This window comes from Mytilus californianus, unplaced genomic scaffold (assembly GCF_021869535.1).
Source record: "Mytilus californianus isolate M0D057914Y unplaced genomic scaffold, xbMytCali1.0.p SCAF_14, whole genome shotgun sequence".
NCBI classification, from domain to species: Eukaryota; Metazoa; Mollusca; class Bivalvia; order Mytilida; family Mytilidae; genus Mytilus; species Mytilus californianus.
In genome coordinates this window covers 5,632,334-5,658,103 of record NW_026262626.1, presented here as the reverse complement: position 1 = coordinate 5,658,103, position 25,770 = coordinate 5,632,334, and the positions used below count along the sequence as shown (strand labels likewise).

General features: G+C 30.7%; 1 protein-coding gene and 1 long non-coding RNA gene across 2 annotated transcripts in view; one reads left to right on the top strand and one right to left on the bottom strand.

Moving 5' to 3' along the window:
- The first annotated feature begins 248 nt into the window (after positions 1-248).
- On the top strand, positions 249-3,455 carry LOC127724095 (uncharacterized). Its single transcript, XR_007992319.1, has 3 exons — positions 249-385; positions 934-1,028; positions 3,143-3,455. It is a non-coding gene; the product is annotated as an uncharacterized LOC127724095 (long non-coding RNA).
- Positions 3,456-7,442: 3,987 nt separating this feature from the next.
- LOC127724087 (sialomucin core protein 24-like) overlaps positions 7,443-25,770 on the bottom strand; it is a 48,495-nt gene continuing 30,167 nt past the window's right edge. The window contains exons 8-11 of the mRNA XM_052230943.1: positions 22,282-22,383; positions 19,986-20,054; positions 19,170-19,199; positions 7,443-14,365 (exon numbers count right to left, since the gene is read on the bottom strand). Of these exons, the coding sequence (XP_052086903.1) occupies positions 14,217-14,365; positions 19,170-19,199; positions 19,986-20,054; positions 22,282-22,383 (350 nt within the window). The 3' untranslated portion in view covers positions 7,443-14,216. The remainder of the gene's footprint in view (positions 14,366-19,169; positions 19,200-19,985; positions 20,055-22,281; positions 22,384-25,770) is intronic.

The window sequence follows — 25,770 nt, the reverse complement described above, 5'->3', positions numbered from 1 at the left end:
TTTGATTTTATTTTCACTCAGTAACTGCAGTTTACTTATATTGATGCAGCAGTCTGTCTATGCCAATCTCTTATACGTCCCCCAAGTTAAAAATCACACAATTATAATGGATTAACAATTAACACAAACATTAACCGTATTTTACGAAAGGTCGTTTGAAAGTCTATTCAACTGTCACAATCGTAATGAATTTCACTGTACCATAAATATATGCAAATCTTGACTTTCAAATTATTCCAAAATCAATAAATATCATGTAAATAAGTAAACATATGTTGCCACGTGGATATAAATGTGTTATTTACAAAATACACATTCTGAATGAAATTAGAAACCTGTCCATATGGTAACGGATTGAATTTTTACCGGAATAAAATTAAAAAAAGTAAGTGCAATCATTTTATTATATGAACACTATGAATTAAACTTGTTTAGCCTTAATAGCACATGTGTTAAGGAAAATACAAATGTTTATACCGTGTTAGAAATAATAAATAACTGAGATTAGAAATTAAAAGTTATCGCATCCCCAAGAAACAAAATTGTGTATTTCTTCTGTAACTATATTGTACTCATTTATCATTGTTTAATGTTGTTGCTACATGTCATTATATAAATACATTATAACTTAGGGTTTTTAGGATAGGACTATCTAAGTTGTGATAACTTGTGTCTGATCCTGTTTCAGTGTTATATGCAATAGCAAATAAAATATGTTTTAATAAAATGTATAATCTATATTTTCTAGACCGTGAAGTATTATTTAGAAAATGAAACTATTTTTGTCTTGAATGAATCCAGGTGAATTTGAACATTTTAAAAACGTACAGGTTAATATGCTTCAGTCGTATAGAAAAAAAGGAACAATTAACCATCATCATAACTAAAATATGGTAGAAGGTAGACTGTGTTACATTTTTCTTCTGATTGCAGTACTTCATCAATGAAAAATGGAACGAAACATTCCTCAACACAAAGGTCATTAACGAGGTTAACATGTAAACGTGCTATTCGTAAATTAGCTAGCAGTAAGTATTGTGTACTAACATCGTATGTTTACCATAGTGGGTAGACCGGGTTGAATGGCGGGAAATTTGAAAAAGAGGATTTAATAGGGGTTTAAAAATATTCCCGTGCAAAAGGGCACCAAGGGACATCACAAAGGATAGGAACCTTGGTTTATGCACTATCTGCACCTTAACAACAAAGCCAAACTACTGAATGCTAGACAAAGGTTCAGTACAGGAAACCTACTCTGGGACTAACAATTATTAAGCTGTGATAAGGATTGGTCATAGTACATCACATCTTTGCGCTCAATGTTCATCTCTCCTTGATTGAATATCATCATTCACCCCCCCGAGTTAAAAGTTTGGATAGTAAAAAATCAGGGATTTTTATAGGCGAAACTTAATATACTATCAATGCATTACTTTTTACACATTGTGACTTGGATGGAGAGTTGTCTCATTGGCACTCATACCACATATTCTTATTTGTATTATAAATCATTTACAACTCCTAAATTGTACTGTAAATATAACACTTTACATTGTTTTTGAATATTTGCAAGATCCTATTGTTTATCCGGACATGTTACTCTCAATGAAGTTTGATTTATTGGAAATCCCTCGCATGCATGCAACAGTTACCGCCGTATGAAAACTTGTCACACGATCAACAACATAAGACCATTATTACATAAATCAATGACTTAACTTATTTCACTATGGTTAAGTAATCCTGGTTTAGTTCTCGCATATTTAAAAGTTCTTACAATTGTACAGCTTGTCGTAAGGCTGCGTCTTGGGGTTTATGATAAGCAAGTACAAATACTGATACAAGTAGGTCACTTTGACCTTCATCCAATTCTCCATTAACTTAGATAAGTTTTATATAAGAATATATATGGGTTTCAATGTCTAAGTTACTTAACATCTTATATAAACGTGTTATAAGTAATTGTTATGGGTTTAAATTAATATGATATCCGCCGATTGAAAGTATGTACCTCAAACAGATGCCTTGTTTGCCTATATAAAGTTTATATCCAAGTTCAGTTCTCAGCTGCTCAGTATTTTGCGTTTGTGGAATTTGTAATGCTTAAACATTCATCAGTGGAATGGATCCATCAAATAGATCCTCAAGTTGAGTCGGAACTGTCTAACTTTCCGGAAACATGAGTACCCCGATACCCTTTTATATTTCCTTTTTTTTTTTAGATATTTTTTTACTTTTTTTTAGAAGTGTTTTGTTTATATTTTTTATTATCCTATGGTGTTATCCCTCATTCATCCGATTTTATTTCTGCGATAATTTGTACCTTCAATCATATAACAAGGTTATTCAATGCATTTAATGTTATGAAATATACTTACAGAGTAATATGGCAAGCCGTTTTACTTTTTATTCTAACTTCAAGATATCTAATAAACTTTATAGGATATCTCATATAGTTTATAAGATATCTCATATAATTTATAAGATATCTCATAAAATTTTCTTTATAAGATATGATATAAATCATATGAGATATCTAATAAACTATATGAGATAAATTATAAACTATATAAGATATCTTACAAAATATATAAGATGTCATATAAAGTATATAAGATATCTTATATAAAAATATTTATAAGATATCTTATAAACTTTATATAATGGTATATAGAATATCTTATAAAGTTTATAAGATATCTTATAAAAACTAGGTTATATAAGATATATTATATGTTATATGAAATATCTTATATATTATATGAGATATCTGACATATTATATAACATATCTCATATAGTTATATATAATATCTTATATATTATATAAGATATCTCGTATAGTTTATAAGATATCTTATATAGATATCGTATAAAGTTTATAAGATATCCCATAAAATTCATGAGATATCTCATACAATTTTCTTAATAAGATATCTGATAAATTATATGAGATATCTTTTAAACTATATAAGATATCTTATAGAATAAATGAGATATCTTATAAAAACTAGATTATATAGATTATATAAGATATATTATATGTTATATATTATATGAGATATCTTGAAGTTAGAATAAACAGTAAAACGGCTTGCCATAGCGTTAACTTCAGAAATAATTGTTTTATTTTCAAATTGCAGGATTTGGTAGGTTATTGTGTGTAAGGGACCCCTCTTATTGTGGAGACGGATGGCAGTATGGAAATATTACTAAAACATGGATATGGATGGGTTAACTAAGAACTTTTTAAAAAAAATCTGAAAAAAAAATCAAAAATAATGAAAAGGAAAAAAAAGACACTTTGTGTATAAATTGCAAATTACATATAGCTAAAATATCAAAAGAAAGGGTTGAAATAAATAAAAAATAATTTTAACATTACTTCGGTTAGGACAAACGGGAAATTGGATAAAGAAATTAAAATAAAAATAAAAATATGCGTTGTTTTCTAAACGTTTTTTGTTGTTTCTGGATTTGTCAGTTTTGATTGTTGGGCTAATTGTGAGCGCCCAATCCTTATCCTAACCTTAGACAGTGGTGTAAAAGTGGTGGCATGACGTTAAGGTGGATAGGGGGTCTTCATTAATATCCATAGAATTTTTTAATAATTTATCAAAATGTTGTTTATATCATGCTTTTTTCAAAAATATAATAAAAAGTATGGGTCACCAGGCTATTTTTCACGCTACAGGTTGTGCAAAATTGTCAGATTTTATATAGATTATGCATGGAAAACACAATTTTGCGTGATAAAAAGAAAACTACACCTTAGAATTGTAAGATAAAATATGAGAAGATAGCTCTAATAATATTTTCTTTCAGATAAGAAAAAGAGAAAATGGGGCCATCGGACTCGATTTCTTGCTACATATTAAAATAAGTAAATTCACAACACATTCTATTATAAAAGTTACTTTATATGAGTTATCTCCCTTTCTATCTGAGCTATCTCCCCTTATGTGGCAAAGTTGAAAAAAAAGATATCAAACAAAAATATTCTGTTTTTTGTAAAATACAGCCGTAAATATGATAAACCACATATGTTCTATAGTAACATGAAAAGTCTTACACATGAATTACATACTACTCTCTAAATTTGCACATTTCATTAAAGATATAGACCGATTGTTATCTGCTATTTCAAAATCCAAGATGGAGGAAGACACCCCAGCTACCTTAAAACTACAAGGAAGTTTTTAAATTCTTATTCATTCAAGGCAGTGTAGATAAGTTATGTGCTTTTCGGTTAACGTTGACATTTTTTCACTTTTCAACGCTCTACACTAGACTGTCACATAATTGTATCAAACTGAAGTGTTCTTATTTGATTAAATAGTTCTTTGAAAAATCTGATTGCATATGTATTTGCTGCAACTCATTCAAAGCCTTCTTTTGTAATGAAAAAGGTAATTTAAAATACGATCCATGTACACTTATTGATGATTTAAATAAACTTATTCTAAGGGGTTATCATTTTAACACTGCAGTAAAATCTTTGAATATGGTTTTTATCGGTACTAGAACATTGATTTAGTTTTTTATCGGTACTAGAACATTGATTAAGTTATTGAAAAAATAAAACAAAACATATTTCTTTACACAAATGAAAACTTAATTATCATACATCCTGTCGTTATTATATACTAGTACTTATATTTTTGCATTGTACAAAGTCATGTTTTCTCAGTCTGTTTATATTTCTTTACGCTAAATCCGTTTGATGTGTATTCATTGATTGATACTTAAGTCTAGGAGAATAAATTTATTTATTATATCTCCGACCGTGCGAGGGATGTAATGCCAGTCAAGGTCGTTAATTTATTTATGAGTTGTTATAAGCTTTGAACTAGCTTTCAGTAACTGTGAGTACTCTTAGATCGGTACTTTTGTGCTTTTTGTTTGTCTTTGTTTTAGTTGTATTTTGTGCTTCGTGTCAAACCATTCCCAAAAGATACCATTGTCACAGGTTATTGGAGGTGGGCGCTCACAATGATCATGTTTAGCACCGCCACATTTTGTATTTGTCTGTCCCAATTCAGGAGCCTGTAATTCAGTGGTTGTCGTTGATTGATTTTGTTATATTTGTTTGAATTAGTTTATGATTTTGTCATAAATCGGGCTGTTGGTTTTTTCGTATGAATTATTCAGATTTTGTAATGTCGTGGACTTTTATAGCTGACTATACGATATGGGTTTTGTTCATTGTTGAAGGTCGTACGGTGACCTTATTATTTGAATTCAAGTCATTTGGACTTGGTTGTATAGTTGTTTCATTGGCAATAATACCACATCTCTTTATTTTATATAAAAGTAAAACAAATTAATTGAATCGTGAGAACAAAAACTCCAAGGTAAATTTAAAAAGGACAATTCCACTAAAACTGTCAAAACCAAATCTCGAATATATAAACCAACGGAAAGACTGGAAAACAACTGTCATATTCCTTTCATTGCGTTTTAGCTCATCTGGCATTTTGGCGTCCTTGTCTATTCACTTGAAGAAAAACATTGTAGAATAAGAGAACTGTAACTCGCAACAGTTATTAGAATATAAAATCTACAAAAAAGCCAGTATGGGCGAAAACATAAATTTATTCCATAAAAGTAGTTATTTTTTTAAATAAAAATGACTGACAAGTTGTAGCAGTTGTCTATTATCTTGATTAACTATAATCACAGCTGTTTTAGGTTCCGTATATTAAATAGACAGAAACTAAAACACTTACAATGTTCAACAGTTAAGATCTACAATAATACCAAAATGACTAAGATCTGGAACCAAAAAAAATCGTATATTCAACCCAGTTGAAACAATGTGTGTGTGTGTTGGGGGGGGGGGGGGGGGGGGGGTCTTTGAACGATTTGAAATAATTTTATCTTGAATTTTACTTAATTTAAATATCAATATGGCAAGTTTTTACAAGATGAGTGATTATGTTTGAGCCTTTAGTATTTATTCTTTTTCTAGCATTGTACGTCCTTCTCATGTTTGACTAATGATGTTTGCTTGACCTCCATCTTCTTAATTTCAATAAGGCAAAAGATGAAGTCATGTTGAGGTTTGAGCTCTCACAAACAGGTTTAACCCCGCTAAATTATTTATCATGGTCTGTCTCAAGTCACGAGCTTGTTATTCAGTGGTTATCGTTGGTTGATAGCTGCCATATTGGTTTATCGTTTATCCTTTTTAGGTCGTTGGTTTTCACATTTTAATAGTTTTATATTTTGTCTTGCCGGGCTCTTTTCATAGCTTATTATAAGCCAAACAGCAACAAACGACAACCACTGAATTGCAGGAACATTTGAATGGTGAATAATAGTGAAATACCACAATATACAGGTAGCAGGTGCTGGTTAAATGTTGCAATATTATCATGGAAGCTTCACAAAGGTAAATTGAATAGATTGTGCATTTGCTTTACGTCCCATGGCAAATATTTCATGCATATTCGGGACAATGAAAAATTTAACGCGGCACTGCTTTCCTTTTATCGATAAGTCTAGTTCTCAACTGACAATCACTAAATTTCTACACATCTTATTTGTTTGTTTATTATTTCAATTCAAAGACAGTTCATACAATAATATTACAAGCCATCTGTGTGTATATGTGTGGACTGTATAATCCAGTAGGGTTTGCTTATTTGTTAATTTTTTTTTCTATGTTTAAATTTTCAAATGATGGAAATTGGACTGTTGGAGATCTACTATGGGGAATTTTTTAGACTGAGATTTTCTAAAAAAAATCTTTTCTAATTTGGTTTTCTTAGTACTTTCACAGACATATGTCTCTGGTACTTTTTCGTTAAAATGTAATTAAATGTACAATTAACATTGAAATTAACCCAATTATTTATAAATTAGTAAGTAGTAGCAATGTGTCGGGTTGCTTATTCTAGGAAGTGATTTGACATTCCTATGAGACTGATATTCAGAGTTAACTTTTTCATATAAATATAAGATATCTCCCAGATAGGTGTCACTTTTAAACCTGTCAATATACAAAAGTATGTGGCATTTAGAATGAATCTGTGTTTTGTTAATCTAGTGATTCTTAAGTTTTTACCTCAATGCAATAACTCATTTTAGATTTGACAAATGTTATAATTGATTGTGACTTAAGTATGTGTCAGAATTTAAACGGTATTACATAACACATTTCAATGAAATATATGATGTTCAGCTGATGCATCTAGGACATAAACCAAATATCTCCTTTCATTCAAAAATGCAACTTATATTTTTGATAGTTATTAGACAATGCAACCAATATTATCCTTAAAAACTTATGTTGAGTCCAAATAGTTTTCTTTTGTCCTTAAGGTTCTATTTTGTATAAGAACATCCATAAAATATATTATTGTAAGATTGTCCTGCAGAGATAAATCATTCAGATTTACTAAATGTTAGCAACATATTTAGAATAACAACAAAATACAGTTCAACAGCTTTTAACTTTTATTTACACTAAAATATAAGGAGCATAATGACATATTTTGATTAGTAAGCTAACTGAATGAATCATAAAACTAATTTGTTTCTAAGACCCATTCCAACGAAATACTTGCAACTTCAGTTAATTCTTTCCTTGAATTTTACATTTCTAGATAATTTTCGATCAACAAAATATGAATAATAGCTGCCATGTTGGAGGACAACGTTCACAAATTTCTTCATAAATTTGTTATACATTGTGCTGAGCTTTAGAAAAAGTTGTTTCCAGAACAATATTAATTTGGGTAAGCCTTGTATAGTTCATCACTAAGATCTATTAAGGATCTCTTATTCAACTTGCTTGTGCCACATGTTTTAATATGGTCCATAAAAATTCCAACTAATCTGCCCTCCAATATGGCAGCCAAGGGAAGTTACTCCAACTCAAGTGAAGTCATATTGAAAACTATCTATGAAATGTAAATGCAAAAACATAATTAATAAAAAAACATAAATCCTTCCATTTGATTTCCTACAACAATATGTAATTTTTTAAAGAAGTAAACGTTAACATTACAGTACACAATGTGCACAAAGAGAATACCTTATATATGTTGTTCATAAATTCCAATTTTGTACATATTTTTTGAACCAGATGAAAGTATTTTATAAACCTCTTAACATAATTGGATAAAACAAGCACACGGTCTTTGATTTAACTTATCTACGTCAAATTTGCATGACTACATGCTACAATGTTATACATGTACATGAGATCAAACATATCACTGATAAAAAGTGTTGATAAGGACATTATAAGATATTTTGGGGACTTTAAATCTGGTTTAATTAACAAAATGTGAATAGAATCTAACCCCATCTGGTGACCTCATTTTCAGCTTCAATACAAAGGTGATAGTGATTAATGTTAGGTTGAAGCATGTCAATTTGTGTAAAACAATAAGCTGGAAAATTACTCAATACAATTCTACATCACCTGGTGGAGATTGATTTGGTGTTTAACGCCATTGTGCTAATTCATGGCGATCTGTTTTTATTGGTGGAGGAAACCAGAGTGCCCAGAGAGAACCACATACCATCGGCAGGAAATTACACAATCCTAATCAATTAAGATTGTAGTCGAGCACACCTGCCATTTACGAGATTCAAACTCACAACCTCAGTGTTGATAGGCTAGTGATATAGTAGTTGGACTACTAAGACCACTTGGCTACAGGGTCCCCACCTGGTGGAAGAAGGTGCACCCCAAAATAATAATGACTTACACAAAAAGTCTGTTCAAATTGAAATTTGTACAAAATTATAACTTGTACACAACATATACCAAATTTGCCAAAGTCTTGTTATCAATACTACTATCTTTTTTAACATATTAATTTAAACTCACAACTTGTTTTTAACTTTGCAACCTGAGTATTTCTATGTTAGTATTTACTGTACATAATTAAATCAGACATGTTTTATTAATCTACCGATTTTCTCAGCAAAGTGTCTAAATATAGAGATTAAGAATATTCTATAGCACACGATTAAACAATACCCTTTTACCAGTGACAATATTATAAAGGCTTACCCGTGCAGTTGATTTTTCTCTCCTTAATACAGAAATTGGTAAAAATGTTACATTGATATACTATTAAGCCGTAAGAAAAAATATTAGCTTCTCCGGCTGTTTTTTTCTTATTTTGTGTTGAGACTTGAGCCAATAAAATAACATATAAAGTGGCACATATTTTTCCTACTTCTTAATCATATTTGGAAGTGCATCAAACCATTGACTAAGAACACAATTAACATAATGATGAAACCATAAATGAATTGTGAAGAAAAAATCATTTTTGTTGTAATTAAAACAATTGAAAATAACAGTAAACCCATTAGAAAATTTTAATGTTTACTCTCAACATAATTTTTCTGTTTAAAAGTCACAGAGAAAGTCAAGTCAAATCTAATGTATCAGTATTTTACAATTATATTGCTATACAAGCACCAGGTAAGCACACAGTTTCCCCAACTAAAAAATACCTAGTCTTTCCCTCTGATAAAAAAAGCAACGAACCCCCCTTAAGTAACTATACAATTTATACCTTTCCTTATTCCTAACATTACCTTTTATTTCAAAATAATGTTAACTAGCAGATGGTATGTTTTGGGTTGAAATGTTTTTTTCTTAGTGTTTTAATACTATTTTCTCTACAGGTGCCATGCAATTACTTGATGAAGAAACAGAAAATCCTGAGAAGCAGTCTGAAATTACTATCTTCAATCCCAAATTTTTCTTATTTCCAATAATCTAATAGAAATAACAATCAAACCTGCATTCGTGGTCATTGATTTTTTTCCCCAGGAACCTATCAACTTTGCCCACTTTTTTTTATTCTTGAAAGGCCAAATTCATGATTAAAATCAAATATCATAAAGAAAACAAAATCTGATAAATTGTAGTCAGTACTGAGTAGTGTTTACCAATGCCAAAGAAGGGCATTGGGCAAAGTAGACTAGAATCATCATAAAAAATCAGACAAAAGGAGAAATTCAATAGACCAGTGGCATCCAAGTTTAAAGGCTCATTAAAAAACATTCTGGTATACACTCTTATAAGCCAGTCAAATGTTTTTAGTACTTCAGATGTGTAGCTCCAGAAATAATTCAAAGTTCCTGAGATTGCTAAATACGATAACAAAGCACCAAATTACAATTCATATACCTAAAATGGTTTCTGATTAATAATAAATTTTTACTTGTAAGATAATTCAGTTTTATCAAGGAACAAAAAATTACCCACTTAGAAAACATATATTTCTAATAATACAAAAAAAAACTATTCTACAAACAAAAATATCTTGGTTTTTAGAGAGAAGGAAATATATGCTGGCAGGATATGCTTATTTTATCTGAATAATAACTTAAAGCAAGAATAGATTGAGATTTCTTTAATATATACTGGATGGATTAACAAAAAGATGAAGACTATGAGTTATTATGACAAAATGACAAAATCTATCAACAATAAATTGTTTTCTAAACCATATGCAAGTGCTATTAACCAAAGGAAAATCTACCACATGTTAAACAGTACAAGAGATATTCAAATCTTCTCTTTCTCCATTACAGAGAGGTGTTTTTCAATTTGCTGCTGAAGAATTATGACAAAAAGAGATTTAAACCTGAATATTCTAGAACAATAAATATACATGTTCTTGATGTTAATTTTGTTATATTATCATCCAAATAAAAATTTCTCTTTAAAAAAAAAATATCCATTTGTTTGTTTTTCATCTAAACAGGGAGGACACTTGATTCTTGAAGAAATGATCATTATCATCTGAATATCTCCAGTACATTTCAGCAAATAAATTATACACGACCATTCACCTGAACTATTTAAACATATCTATAGTTTACTTCTATAGTTTACTGCAAACAATTTATAATTAACTTGATGCATAGACATGAAAACTGTTTGAAAATGACATTATAAAGACCGAAGAAAAGCTTTCAAATTTTGTACTGAATAGACAATTTTAGACAATGATCAACAGTTCTAAAGAAGACATTGTTAGCAATCTAATCAAAGCCTACCAAGTGATTTCACCTTGTTCACAGTATGAAACTAGCTTTGTTTTACTTTTTACTTCTTAAGAAGTTTATATATAATATTCTATGTAATGATCTCTCCAAAACTTTTTCAGACCTTGGCAATACCACTTCTTTGTTGGTGGAGGAAGCTGGAGTACTCCTTGAGAAGCACCAACCTTCTACAGAAAAGATGGCAGTCCTTATCAATTAAGATCAGAGTTGAAAGCACCATGAGCTGGGTTTGAACTCATAACCTCAGAGTTGATAGACTTATGATCACTGTAGATGATCTACTTAGACCAATTTGCCACTGAGGCCCATGCATAATATGCTTCATACTTAATCTGTCTGAAACTCAGTAAATAATTCATAATAGAACTGAATAAATCTTAACTGCTGATTGGTTATTAGATCACACCTTTCTTTAATTTCTTTTACCTTACTATTTACAAAATGAAAGCACATTATAACATAAAGTTCTATGATATGACAAACTCTTCCCAGTCATATATAATGAAACAAAATATGATACTACATTTACATAAATATATATAAACATTTAAATAGCACTTACTTGGCAAAGACGAATAAAATAAACAAACAAAATCACATTCATCTCTTAACACAACACCTAAATCACAAAACCTATCACAATATTTATATAAGAATGTATTTTTTGTCCTCCAACACAGGAAAATGTAATAATTTCAATAAAATTCCAGCTGATGTAATTTTAAATCAAATATTTTATGAACCTTTGCATGATGTAAGCAACAACAACAAAACAGAAACTTACACAAAGCAATTCAACTATATGTTAATGGTTATGATAGAAAAATGTTATGTTTGCAGTTACTGAACAAACCCTATTTGCACACCAAAATTCATTTTTTTAAACTGTTAACGGACAGATAAAAAAATCTCATCTTTTTTCATACATGTACCTGCCAGAGTGGGATCAGCTTATGTCATTTACAATTTTCAGTATTAAGTTCAGAATATTCTGGTTTAGAATTTGATAAGAATATTAGCTTTTATAATCTTTTATCTTTTTTTGTTGCATCATAAATGCTATACAGAATATAAACAGGACCAAGATAACAACAGACTTCCATTAAACAAAGACTGCATCCAAAGAGATTTTTAAATTTCATTATATTCAATATTTAATCGGAAATGATACTTTCAGTTTCTGATATAAAGGAAAAGTTAGTAAATTTATACAAAATTTTGAGCCACTGACCCTTCCCACTTCATCTTTTATATCTGAAACCACAACATTTTTCTTTCTTGACCTAAAGCTATTAACAATAGTATTGTTAATTGTCTCAATTTCCTTTATAAATATCTACATTGACAAGCAAATTCCTCAATTAAATAAAAAAAGAAACATTAATTTCCTAAGCTAACTTACAGCAGATAATAAGAACAACAATGATAACAAAATGTAAACAAAATGTAAACAAAATGTAAACAAAATGTAAACAAAATGTAAACAAAATGTAAACAAACAGATCATACTACATATAATCAGATTCTTCCAATGAAAATGCATAAAAAACAAAATAAATTCAGATCCAGAATCTAATGCATTCTGGGTAATATTTTAAATTGTTGCCATTTTGTTGTGATTGGTTGATAATCTCTGGAACAATTGATATCCAACCAATGGTGTGAAGCTATATTCATTATGGTGTCAAAGCAATGAAATATACCCACAAACCTCTGAATCTGTAATGGTGAATTTACCTTTGTAATATATAAGGAATGGAATGCATTTATCTGTAAACAAAATAATTAAATGCACCTTTATATAGTTTGCAGTGTATGAAATTCTTTCCTCAAATATGGGTTGGCAAGATGATCATTCTAGCAAATCATGCCTCAAAAATAGCCACATATCACAAATTACTTAATGATGTTTCTCTGTATGCAATGAAAATGAAAAATAAAATGCTTGAAGCACAAAATCCATTCAGCATTCACTTTCCTTAAAATAGTTTTTTTTTGCAGTTATTAAAACATATTATGGTAATATTTTTCACACAACATAAACACTCTTATATCTGACCCAACTTTTTTTTTATTACAGAAAGTTTTTTTTTCTAATATTTTTCTGGATTTGCAATGTTATAACTAAAGCTATAGTTGATTTTATTTCTTGTTTTACTAGCGTTTTTTAAACAATTATTTACCCCATTACGTATCAAAATTTCACTGAATGAAGTGTTTTGGAAACTTTACTCAAAATTAAAGCCATATTTGTAAGGATGAAAAATTGGTCCAAAACAATAAAACAACAAACCCTTGTTAACTTAAAACAGCATATCACATCAATCTGTTACTATGGTAATGTATCATACTTCCCTCAAATACAAAAAATATAATCCTTCACAAAATAATGAAATCTCCCTACAATTTCTTTAACTCAGAATAAAATTATTCGAATTATATGTTAACAATACAGTTTAAACAATAAACAATAAACAGAGGTGGATTAAGGGGGTTGCCCTGTCCCCTTAAAGAGCTACATATATGGTAAATGCATAGACTTTTTTGTCCAATTCCTAAATTTGCCTTGGTGAGCCCCCCTTTTTTCAAAATCCTGGATCCACAACTGATAAAACCATAGTTTTTTACTCAAAGAAACAAAAAAAAAAAACATTCATCAACATACTTTATGTTGTCTTAAAACAATACCTTCATCACAGACACACTGACATTTCACATATTTTCAAAATACAATAGCAAAAAAAAAATAAGATTTAGTATTAAAAATAAACTCTGTCTATCTATTTTTGGCTTGTTTATCCAGACACCTTTCAGAAATAATGCTGACATCAAACTTTGATATAATTACAATTAGCGGTAAATTTTGTTAAACTTAACACAAACAAAAAAAGTGTTTTCAGCTATATCAATTCAGTATTACAACCGAAAGGAAATTTAAGGGAATTACAGTAAAATAATTTTTTTAGAAAAGCACTAATTTTAGACCTTTATAACTTAACCAACTTCAAATCACATGTAAAAATAAGTAAGAATTCAAAATAAATGAGATTTCTTTGATTTTAAAACATGTTTGAAAGACAAGAAATTACATACATAAAGTGTAACATAACTATAAAATCCAGGAAATAGAAATTCGTCCTCTACAGTTTCTCAGTAATCCTCAGTATTTTACATCTGATGATAGTTGCTGGATGCCTGTCTAGATTTGTACCATTTCAGAACGAAGAAGATGATCAAAATGATCCCAGCACACAACACTATTCCACCAATGAAGGAGGCTCCATCAAAATGTCTCTTGTCTGTAGATGGCGATGCAGCTGAAATAAAAGACGAAAATCTGCATGTGATAAAAAGTAGACATTAGGGTTGGATTTTAATAAGACTAAACAAAACATTAAATGACATAGAAACTGAACATAGATGAAGGTTTCAAAACATATTGAACAAATACAGTGACTTCTAACTTTTCTATTTCTAACTTCTATATAATTGATAGTAATTATCATAATTGACTGTCTTATGAAAGCATAAATGACATTTCTAGAGCAAAGAAGAAATTAAGCGAGACTCGCCATGCTCTACATTTAGAGAACAACAAAGCAGCAATATCAAAGGAAGGTCGTATAATACCACCAAAACTACTGTTGAGAAATATGCAGGACAAATGCTTCTAATTAGCATCGGCATCCTGTGATCAGTTTACTGCAAAAATTCATTCTTCCCAGAAACCATCCGGGATTAGAACGCTCTTCCTCCTGCAGTTGTATTAGAACTATCAGTCGAGGCTTTTAAAGCCTCAATGAAAAAGCTGAATTAAATTCAAATAGTTTGGGGGGAGTGGGTTGGTTCTGTATGAGCACCTAATCAATGGCAGTATAATCAGTTTGATGATTGTGGCCATTATCTGGCAGAAGCAGAAGAGGAAGACAAGAAAGCTACAGCCCTGTGCAATCAACTGGAAAATTCCAATTCTGAAACTGTGTATTACTCTTCCTGTCAAACAAATTTTGTCACCTATGTTAAGTATGTACATTTCATTGATTTATTATGAACTTGTAGTTCTTTAACGAAGATCTGCGAGGTAAATATCCTACAGAAAAAAACTATGCTGCCTTGTGCAAGTGGCCAAATTTGTGTAAAGCAATAGCTAACTGTAGATTTAAGCTAAATTGAGTCAAAATTATGAATTTATTCATCACCAAAGTTTACAATTATGACATCACCATGACATAATATATACATCATCATTGATAGAGTATGCAATGATTTGTTGATTTTGTAAATAAACTCATCAAAGATACCAGGATCAAAATTTTGTACGCCTGAGACGCATGTTTTGTCTTCAAAAGACTCATCAGTGACGCTCGAATCAAAACAGTTAAAACGGCCAAGTAAAGTACAAAGTTAAAGAGCATTGAGGACACAAAATTCCAAAATGTTTTGCCAAATACAGCTAAAGTAATCTTTTCCTGGGGTAGAAAATCCTTAGTTTTTCTATAACTATGACCAGTTATTATTACCTTTTTTACATCTAATGCATAAAATACTTCTTATAAACGTAAAATTTAGGAAAGTTTTAAAAAGTCAATTTTAACCCTTTCTGAACCTACAACCTTTTAACACCCTAGCACAGGACATAAGAAAAAAAAACAACAGCAGTAGACAACTTTATTCTTCTGTAGGACCCTATAGTTCTAAGCTTTTTCATTTAACCTGACCATAGGTAAACAGAGTAACAGAACCATTACTTTTATTTCAGCAATAGATCTCTAAATTATTCAAATTTAGACAATACTTCTACATCAAAACACATTTACTTTGTATACAAGTACTCATATATGATTATTTATAAATGTAAAGAGTTCAAATATACTATACAAACTGATATGATGTAAACACAATCAAGAGATACATAAAAAAAGTTATACTTTTTAAGTTTTCTACCACCTCATTAATTATCCAAGCAATCTGAGTATGTATTTAAGAGTGGTTCTAAAAGTTCAAAGCCTGTACCCAACAGCTATGATCAATGAGAAAATATTACACTGAATACTGTGGATTCACTTGTTTTTGTGGGTACCAATATCCTTGGAAAAAGAAAAAAAATTATATTGGTAGATACATGATTTCGTGGTTTTGCCAAAGTCTGCATATAAACCTATAGATAATTTAGAGATTACTGTATTGTATTTGAAGCATTGCGGACATCCATCGGTAGTTTTACTGTCGCAAATTTAGTTTACCTGGCAAGGCGTAGTGGAGACAGGTAAACGGATATTTGCGACAGTAAAACTACCGATGGATGTCCGCAACGCTTCAAATACAATACAGTAATCTCTAAATTATCTATATGCTTATATGCAGACTTTGGCAAAACCACGAAATCAAGCATCAAACGTAAACACCTGGCGTTTTCTGGCTTCTTGTCCGCTTCAGAATGTAATAAAATTTGATAAAAAGAAGATTTCTAGGAGAAAAATGTGAGTTTTTTTGCTTATTATTGGAGAAATTACATGTCAATACATTCTGGAATTCAAAATGTCGGCTTCCTTAGTTACAGACAGGGAGATAGAGAATTTTACGCTTATTGTCATCCAATCAGAACCATTGATACAAAATAGTTGCATTAGAATTTGTATTTCATTGAACATTAGAACTCGTTGTTTGCCTATACCGATGAAATCCATGAAAATTGGTATCCCACAAGTTATAATGAATCCACAGTATTACCAGTAAAATCACTTCAATTGACCATTATATTTTTAACTCATTACATTACATTGACTAACAACATTGCTAACATTTACCACAAAACAACAGACAGACATTTATGATTCTTTGTATTCCTTAAGTTAAAGCTTACAGTTAAATACTAAAATTAATGAAAATGAAACCAAGAAATGACAGTTACTGTAAATGATAGTCGGTGGCGAATGTCATGTATCTTCAACACCAATTAATAAACCAATTATGGGTACAGATATGTTCAAACTAGATGGACGTGTTGGTTCTATTTGGATTTTCTACAGGTTCATGCATTTGATTTATGACAATGATGAACTAGTCAACACATCAGTTCCTTTATGATGACTGTAGAAAAAATCTGCCTAAAAAAAACCTCAAAATTTGGTTATTTCTGTTGATAGGGTAGTTGCCATCATATTTTAAGTGAACATTTCAAAATCATTCAAGACGCACTAATTTTATTCATCCATTACTTAATTAGAATATACTGCCATACATGTACAATTAATCAATATGTACAATGAAAAAGTGCATGCTTTGTGATTATTAAAAATCTAATGTCAGCCCACGCAATTAAAAGAAAAATCTTGAACTCCATACTGTGTTGATATCACTGGCAAATAAATTTAATTTTCTATTTGAATAAAAAAATATTTCCTGTTAAGAAATTTATAAAAATGAAAAACTCAAATCACAGCTTATTGGGAAGTCAATTCTATCAACCAGCATAACAAAAAATAGTTTTTAAACAGTTTACAAAAATTAAAAAAAAAGTCATGCTTTAAAAATAAATTGGAGTAACTACATTAACAAGTACATTTGCCTAAAGCGTATGGTAGTTGCTTCCCTGTCTGGACTGGTACCACCTGCATCCAAAAAATATGATGGCAACTATTGCTCCACATAAAATAACTCCACCAATGAACGAAGCTCCATCAAAATGATGATTAATGCCACCTTTAGATGGTGCAGCAGCTGTAAAGTTCAGAAAGATGCTTAAAATTATCTTTTTCCAAATGACTATTATCATATTACTGACTTTTGACTCCAGAGTATATACCTTTTTGACAGGTTGCTTACTCTGCAGTAGGACATTCTGGTACTCAGTCAAGTAAAAGCAGGTTAAAGAAGTAAAATCAAGCATTTCAATCATTGTAAGCTTGATTTTACTTCTTTTAGTTGCTCTTACTTGACTGAGTACCAGAATGTCCTACCACAGATTAGCTATATAGGTAACCTGTCGAAAAAAATATATACTCCCGAGTAAAGTCAGTCATACAAAAATAGTCTATCCAAGGTAATTTTGTATTAGTGGAAGGTTTCCATTGTTTTGTTTTACAGGGAAACACAAACTGATATATGTTATTAAAATACCAATCATAATTTTGTCATTTTGACATATTTTCTTCTATTCTTTAAACAAATTTACTTCTTTTTTATACCTTTCATATAATGCTAGTTAGAAGACAATAGATCAAGTAAATAAGGATTGATACTACCACCTTTTATACAATTTCAAACAAACTTGGGAAAAAAGCCATGCCTCATCTATAGAACCTTTCCAATTAATAACTACATCAACTATATATAAAGTCAATATGAAAAAAAATTGAAATTGTTGATTTAGACCAATATAGTCTTGATAAAGATAACAATGCCACTGAAAAATGTCTATTTTTAGTTCAACATCTTTTTGAATAAAAAGCAAATTTTTTTTTCACCACTATGTGCTTGATGTTTATATAAATACATGCATTCTGTATTTAAAAATACATTGTTCTAATACATGTATGGGTATAAGTTGTTATAATTATAAATAAGCAACCTATCTATATACTGTAGATTCATTATTATTTGTTAGATACCAATTATTAAGTATTGGATTTAGTGGGTGAACCACAAATTTAAATATTTAATGAAGTACAAATTTTCTTTAGGCTTGTATGCAGAAATGTAAAACCACGAAATCAAATATCCACGTAAACACAATATTTCCTTTTCCATGAAAATTGGTACCAACAAAAATAAACGAATCCACAGTATGTTACTATCATCATTTCACTATCACTGAAACTACTAAAGCTTGCTCGTATAACTCTTATTTAAAAATTTTTTAAAATGTACTAGACCATGAAATCTGTAAACATATTGTAAGAAAACATTTTTCAAGAACTTATCATTCACCTAGATGTATCTCATCACTGATAAATATCCAGGAAATTCAGTCATATGCCTGCAATCAAATATAAAATGAGTGCTGTCTTCAATCTTAATTTGACATGCTTTATGTATTACTGTCAAACATAACATGCTACACTCCTTGGATACAGAAGAATCTCAGATGATTTATTTCATTTTTTCACTTAAATTACTTACTTGTGATTGAAGAAGGAGTTGTAGCAGCACCTGTTAACAAAATCATATCATTAGGTTATACCAGTAAAAAAAGTAAGGTATATACATGTATTGCTAAATAACTTTTAAAAGATGAGATCATCAGCCAAACTTCAGCAGTAAGACAAATCAGAGAGATACTTTGTATCAAACAATTATAACTTAAACATGTTATTTCTAGTATAGACATATTTTGGGGCCCTTTATAGCTTACTGTGCGGTGTGAGCCAAGGCTCCGTGTTGAAGACGGTACTTTCACCTATAAGGGTTTACTTTTATAAATTGTGACTTGGATGGAGAGTTGTCTCATTGGCACTCATACCACATCTTCTTATATCTATATATGATTTTTTTGTAAGTTGTTATTGGCTTTGATCTAGCTTCCAATAGCTGTGAGTACTCTCAGATCTGTACTTTGTTGTCTTTTGTGTTTTTATTAGGATTTTCATGTGCTTTGTATTGATTGGACGAGTTAAGTCCTTATCAACTGATTTAAATAGTTTGTTCTAATGTTGTACTGTTACGCCACTGTCCCAGGTTAGGGGGAGAGTTTGGCTAAACATTTTGTATGTGCCTGTCCCAAGTCAGGAGCCTGTAATTCAATAGTTGTTGTTTGTTGCTGTATATCATATTTGTTTTTCTTTTATTGTTTTGTATATATAAATTATTTATTTTTATTTCTATTTTTATAAATACTGTTTTGATTTAAACGGTAACTAAAATACAGTTGATAAATGTATATATAAATTTTGTTATCCAGAATTCTAAAAATAGCTTCATATTCCAGCATGTACTTACATGAATCTACATAAGAGGTGGTTCCACAATCAGTCTGGATAGTTGTTTGATTTGAAGCTGAGTAACATCCTACAAAATAACGTGTTAAAATGTACCTTGGTAATAAAACAATCTAAACACTTAATAAACAATACTCAACAGCCATAAAAATAGATACATGTATATAGAACAATTTGATGGGTAGTACTGATATATATATATATGTGACAGTGTTCTCCCCAGGATTTTTGGATAGCACCAGGGTAACACGTGTGGACTTCTTGGTGAAATATTTCATGCAATCAGTTGTGTCGCGTCGCTTAGCTCTAGATACTGTAGTTTTTATGTCTCTTGTTTTGTTTTAACACTGTGGTACTGTGTAAAGTAGACATTGATTCAGAAAATTATTGGTAAAAAAGAAGTAAATAAAAAAACAGTTTGTATACTTTAATATTTTTTTTAAATAAATAAATTATGATTCATAATAAAATATTCATCTGAATTTAAAGTAATTAAATCTTTTATAAAATCCAAAATCAATAAAAATAAAATATCATTCAAAAGTGAACAAAAATGTTCAATTTAAAAAACTTTCTAGTTTCTAGAAAAAAAGTTGTTGTATGTGAAAGGATTCCTGTCATAAGAAGATATAAAATTAACAAGAACAATTGCAAATATTGTTTTATTATCTGAACCAGTTTCTATCTTAGATTTTAATAAAAAGAAATTTTTCATAAATTTTAGAACATTTTGCCATAGATTTCATGTAAATATTAACCTTTCTTGTCTTTGGTGATAATCAAACATAGATACACTTAATACTGCCCTAAAATCTAAATCTTTATTTGTCATGAACCATTTAAAAAGAATTCCTAAATCTATAAATTTATCTTTGGTCTATAGATCTATAAGTAACCATATTCAATGTCAACAACTAAGTCTCCCTATTTTCCCGCCTAAATGACAGGAAGTAGATATAAATAGATTTAACATGTGCTTATGGATAAAATTTGCAAGATTACTTCTGTTATTCATTAATTATGGATATAGATATCCAATTTGAAGGTACAGTCATGCATTTTATTTATAAAATATAATAGATTGCAATTAATTGTAAATAAACTTGAATATTCTACTTGAACTAACTGGGTCATGTGATATGTACAGACAGATACTACAGTTTGAAACCCGACTCATACTAAAGGGCAATAACTTTTGAATGGCAAAAGCCAAATTTGAAAGTGCCAATTCTGACCTCACTTTTTTCATCAGTAACAACATATTAAAATTAAGAAAGCATTGTTAGAAAGGTTTTCAGTTTAATGCATGGAAATGACTTAAAATGCCATTTTCCAATCAATCAAGGACCATAACTCAAGAATGGCAAAAGTGAAAATCCTCTATTTCAATATTGACCATAACTTTGTCATCAGAAACATCATATAAACATTGGTTAAACAATTCATTAATTAACAGATGGGAACAGCTGAAGCCACCCATTCTCCCAATTGCTCACCAACTGATGTAAGTAACACAGTCCTAAATCAATTTCTGGATTTCCATTGGACAAAACAGTTAAAAATTAAATGTTCATAAACAAAATCAGGTCAATGTTATAAGACATTAAAGAAGTTTGACAACTGTGGTATTTCAGAGGGATTGAAAGATGAACTAGGCTTGTTAAAGGCTGTATGGTGACCTATAATTTCTTATATCAACATCATTTGAACTATGATGGATAGTTAGTTGTCTCGTCTGCAATCATACCACATCTCTTTTTTTGTATCAAATCTATATAAAGAAAACAAAATGTGACAGGAAAACTGAAATAAACAAGTTGAACTGTGATCTATTACTACCTTGCGATAAATTTCATACAAAGAAGACATTATGTGTAAAAATATAGAAGTTTCTCAGTAAAAGGGAATGGGATAAGCCATGAATCTAGAAATGTATTACAAGGTAAAGCATGCTCACATGAAGCTTGGTATCAAATTTCAGAAATCCTTGATTTGTTGTTCCTGAGAAAAATGTCTTATCCTTTATGTGAAAGAATTCATAATTATTTGGATTAATGATGAATCTGAAAATGCATCACATGGCGTAGCATGCTCACTGCATCACATGGCGTTGCATGCTAACTGCATCACATGACGTAGCATGTCCACATAAAGGTTGATACCAAATTTCAAGAAGCTCTGAATTGTACTTCCTGCAAAAAACGCGACCACAATTTTATGGAACAGACAGACACAGATGGAGATAAACCAGTATCCCCCTTCCTTTCAGAGCAGGGATATAAATATATAGTACTTACCTTTATAAGTCTGTTTTGTGGTGGTACCACTACAGTTGACAAAGATACACCTATACAGTAGATTTCTACAACAATCTGTCCTGTTCTTGAGGGTCTGACACTCTGAATAATATGATGTTATATAATAGAGCAGTTGACACATACTGTACTTTCAGAAATTAGTGTGTGCATTTGATATTGTGATTTTTGAAAAAGGACAAAAATGTGAGTTAATTATTGTGATTTCAGGAAAATATGCATACAGATATATGTATAAGATATAAGAATACGAGTTCTTATTATTGGGATAATCACCTAGTTTCATTATTCACATTAATAAAAACTTCCAAATAATTTCTAAATTTACAGTAATCAAATGGGCCACATTAATCACTGAAATAACTGGATTCATAAGTTATGCCTCGCTCTTCAAAAATTAATTTAAATTTTCAAATGAATATGACTTAACATCTGTTACTAACCAAGGAAAGGTGAAAGCAAAAACCCAAATTAAACCCTTCTGTTTGACAGTGGCGGATCCGGGGGTTGGAACCCCGCCCCCCTTTTTTTTTGACGATCAATGCATTTGAATGGGGACATATAGTTGGAACCCCCCTTTTATAAATGGCTGGATCCGCCCCTGGTTTGAATCACACTTTTACAACAATCTGGTATAAATTTTGTCAGTCCAATACAAACAGTTATGTTCTTAACTGACAGAAAATTTAGTTTATTTAACTGTAAATGTGTTCCCTTTATCTTATTTCTCCCAGACAATAAAGGTCGATTATCTGATAATAACAAGGCAGTTCCAGCTTAATACTTAAAGACTAAATTGATTTCTTTACTTACAATGTATGCAATCAACTTATTAATAGTATGAAAGCTTCAGCAATGATATTATTCATCAGATAAATTTCTAATTACAATTCACTGTTGTTAAGGACGTTCACTGCTCTGTTTTAAAAAAGACAAGCTTTTCAAAAGACAGTTATAGATTTTAAAAATCTGTGTCCTTGTTTTTGAGATATCAGCCTTTGAAAATTTGGCCAGAAATGCTTATCTCTGGATTTTTCATACATTTAATAATTGGCATCTATTTTCTTTCAAAAACTATAAAAAAAAATTACAAGGATTTTATGAGATTTTCAAAAATGGCTTTTTAAACTATATTTGATAAAATTATAAAAAGAAAAGTAGGCTTAAATTTTAAATGGCACCAAATGGATACAAGAGTGCACACGCTGAAATGTCTCGCCTTCTTTACTAATCATTGATATTATGTTGATAGTCCTAAATATAAAGCTTTATTACAACTGTCACATAAACTTAACATTAACCAAGTAAACTAAACATTGACCAATGAACCATGAAAATGAGGTCAAGGTCAGATGAACCATGCTAGGCAGGCATGTACAGCTAACAATTCTTCCATACAACAAATAGAGTTGACCTATTGCTTATAGTTTAAGAAAAAGACCAAAACACAAAAACTTAACACTGAGCAATGAACCTTGAAAATGAGGTCAAGGTCAAATAAAACCTGCGTGACTGCCAAATAGATCATAAAATATTTCCATACACCAAATATAGTTGAACTATTGCATATAGTATAAGAAAAACAGACCAAAACACAAAAACTTAACTATAACCACTGAACCATGAAAATGAGGTCAAGGTCAGATGACACCTGCCAGTTGGACATGTACACCTTACAGTCCTTCCATACACCGAATATACTAGACCTATTGCTTCTAGTATCTGAGATATGGACTTGACCACCAAAACTTAACCTTGTTCATTGATCCATGAAATGAGGTCAAGGTCAAGTGAAAACTGTCTGACGGGCATGAGGACCTTGCAAGGTACGCACATACCAAATATAGTTGAACTATTGCACATAGTATTAGAAAAAAAGACCAAAACTCAAAAACTTAACTTTGACCACTGAACCATGAAAATAAGGTCAAGGTCAGATGACACCTGCCCGCTAGACATGTACACCTTACAATCATTCCATACACCAAATATAGTAGACCTATGGCATACAGTATAAGAAAAACAGACCAAAACACAAAAACTTAACTATAACCACTGAACCATGAAAATGAGGTCAAGGTCAGATGACACCTGCCAGGTGGACATGTACACCTTACAGTCCTTCCATACACCGAATATACTAGACCTATTGCTTATAGTATCTGAGATATGGACTTGACCACCAAAACTTAACCTTGTTCATTGATCCATGAAATGAGGTCGAGGTCAAGTGAAAACTGTCTGACGGGCATGAGGACCTTGCAAGGTACGCACATACCAAATATAGTTGAACTATTGCACATAGTATTAGAAAAAAAGACCAAAACTCAAAAACTTAACTTTGACCACTGAACCATGAAAATGAGGTCAAGGTCAAATGACACCTGCCCGCTAGACATGTACACCTTACAATCATTCCATACACCAAATATAGTAGACCTATGGCATACAGTATAAGAAAAACAGACCAAAACACAAAAACTTAACTATAACCACTGAACCATGAAAATGAGGTCAAGGTCAGATGACACCTGCCAGTTGGACATGTACACCTTACAGTCCTTCCATACACCGAATATACTAGACCTATTGCTTATAGTATCTGAGATATGGACTTGACCACCAAAACTTAACCTTGTTCACTGATCCATGAAATGAGGTCGAGGTCAAGTGAAAACTGTCTGACGGGCATGAGGACCTTGCAAGGTACGCACATACCAAATATAGTTATCTTATTACTTATAATAAGAGAGAATCTAACATTACAAAAAATCTTAACTTTTTTTTCAAGTAGTCACTGAACCATGAAAATGAGATCAAGGACATTGGACATGTGACTGACGGAAACTTCGTAACATGAGGCATCCATATACAAAGTATGAAGCCTCCAGACCTTCCACCTTCTAAAATATTAAGCTTTTAAGAAGTTAGCGAACGCCGCCGCCGCCGCCGGATCGCTATCCCTATGTCGAGCTTTCTGCGACAAAAGTCGCAGGCTCAACAAAAACCAGAGGATTCCGAATATCTGACAAAAAGGTCAAAAACACGATCAGCAAACATCATTAAACTTTGTAATATTTCTCTCAATAAACCTAAGCCACAGGAAACCCTGACTAACATTACCCATTTTGTTTTTCCTATTTTGATCCTTTTTTTGTTTCGGTATGGACAAAGTCAAAGAATTTAGATTTCTCTTGATCACCAATCTTTGACTCCCACAGAATTCATAAATGTGAATGAACAAATGTGTTTTGAATATTGTGAAATAATTTTATGTTGCTCTTAACTTAACAATTAATCTTTTCACAGGAGTATTGTAATAATCTAAACATGTAATCCTGTTATGCCTTCTATGACTTTCATTTCCAAGACCAATATGAGAAAAATATTGATACAGTACTTGCAACCTTAGGCGTTACTGTTTTAGTGATCAATCAGCGGTTATCGATCAGTCACCGATCAGTCAAGTTC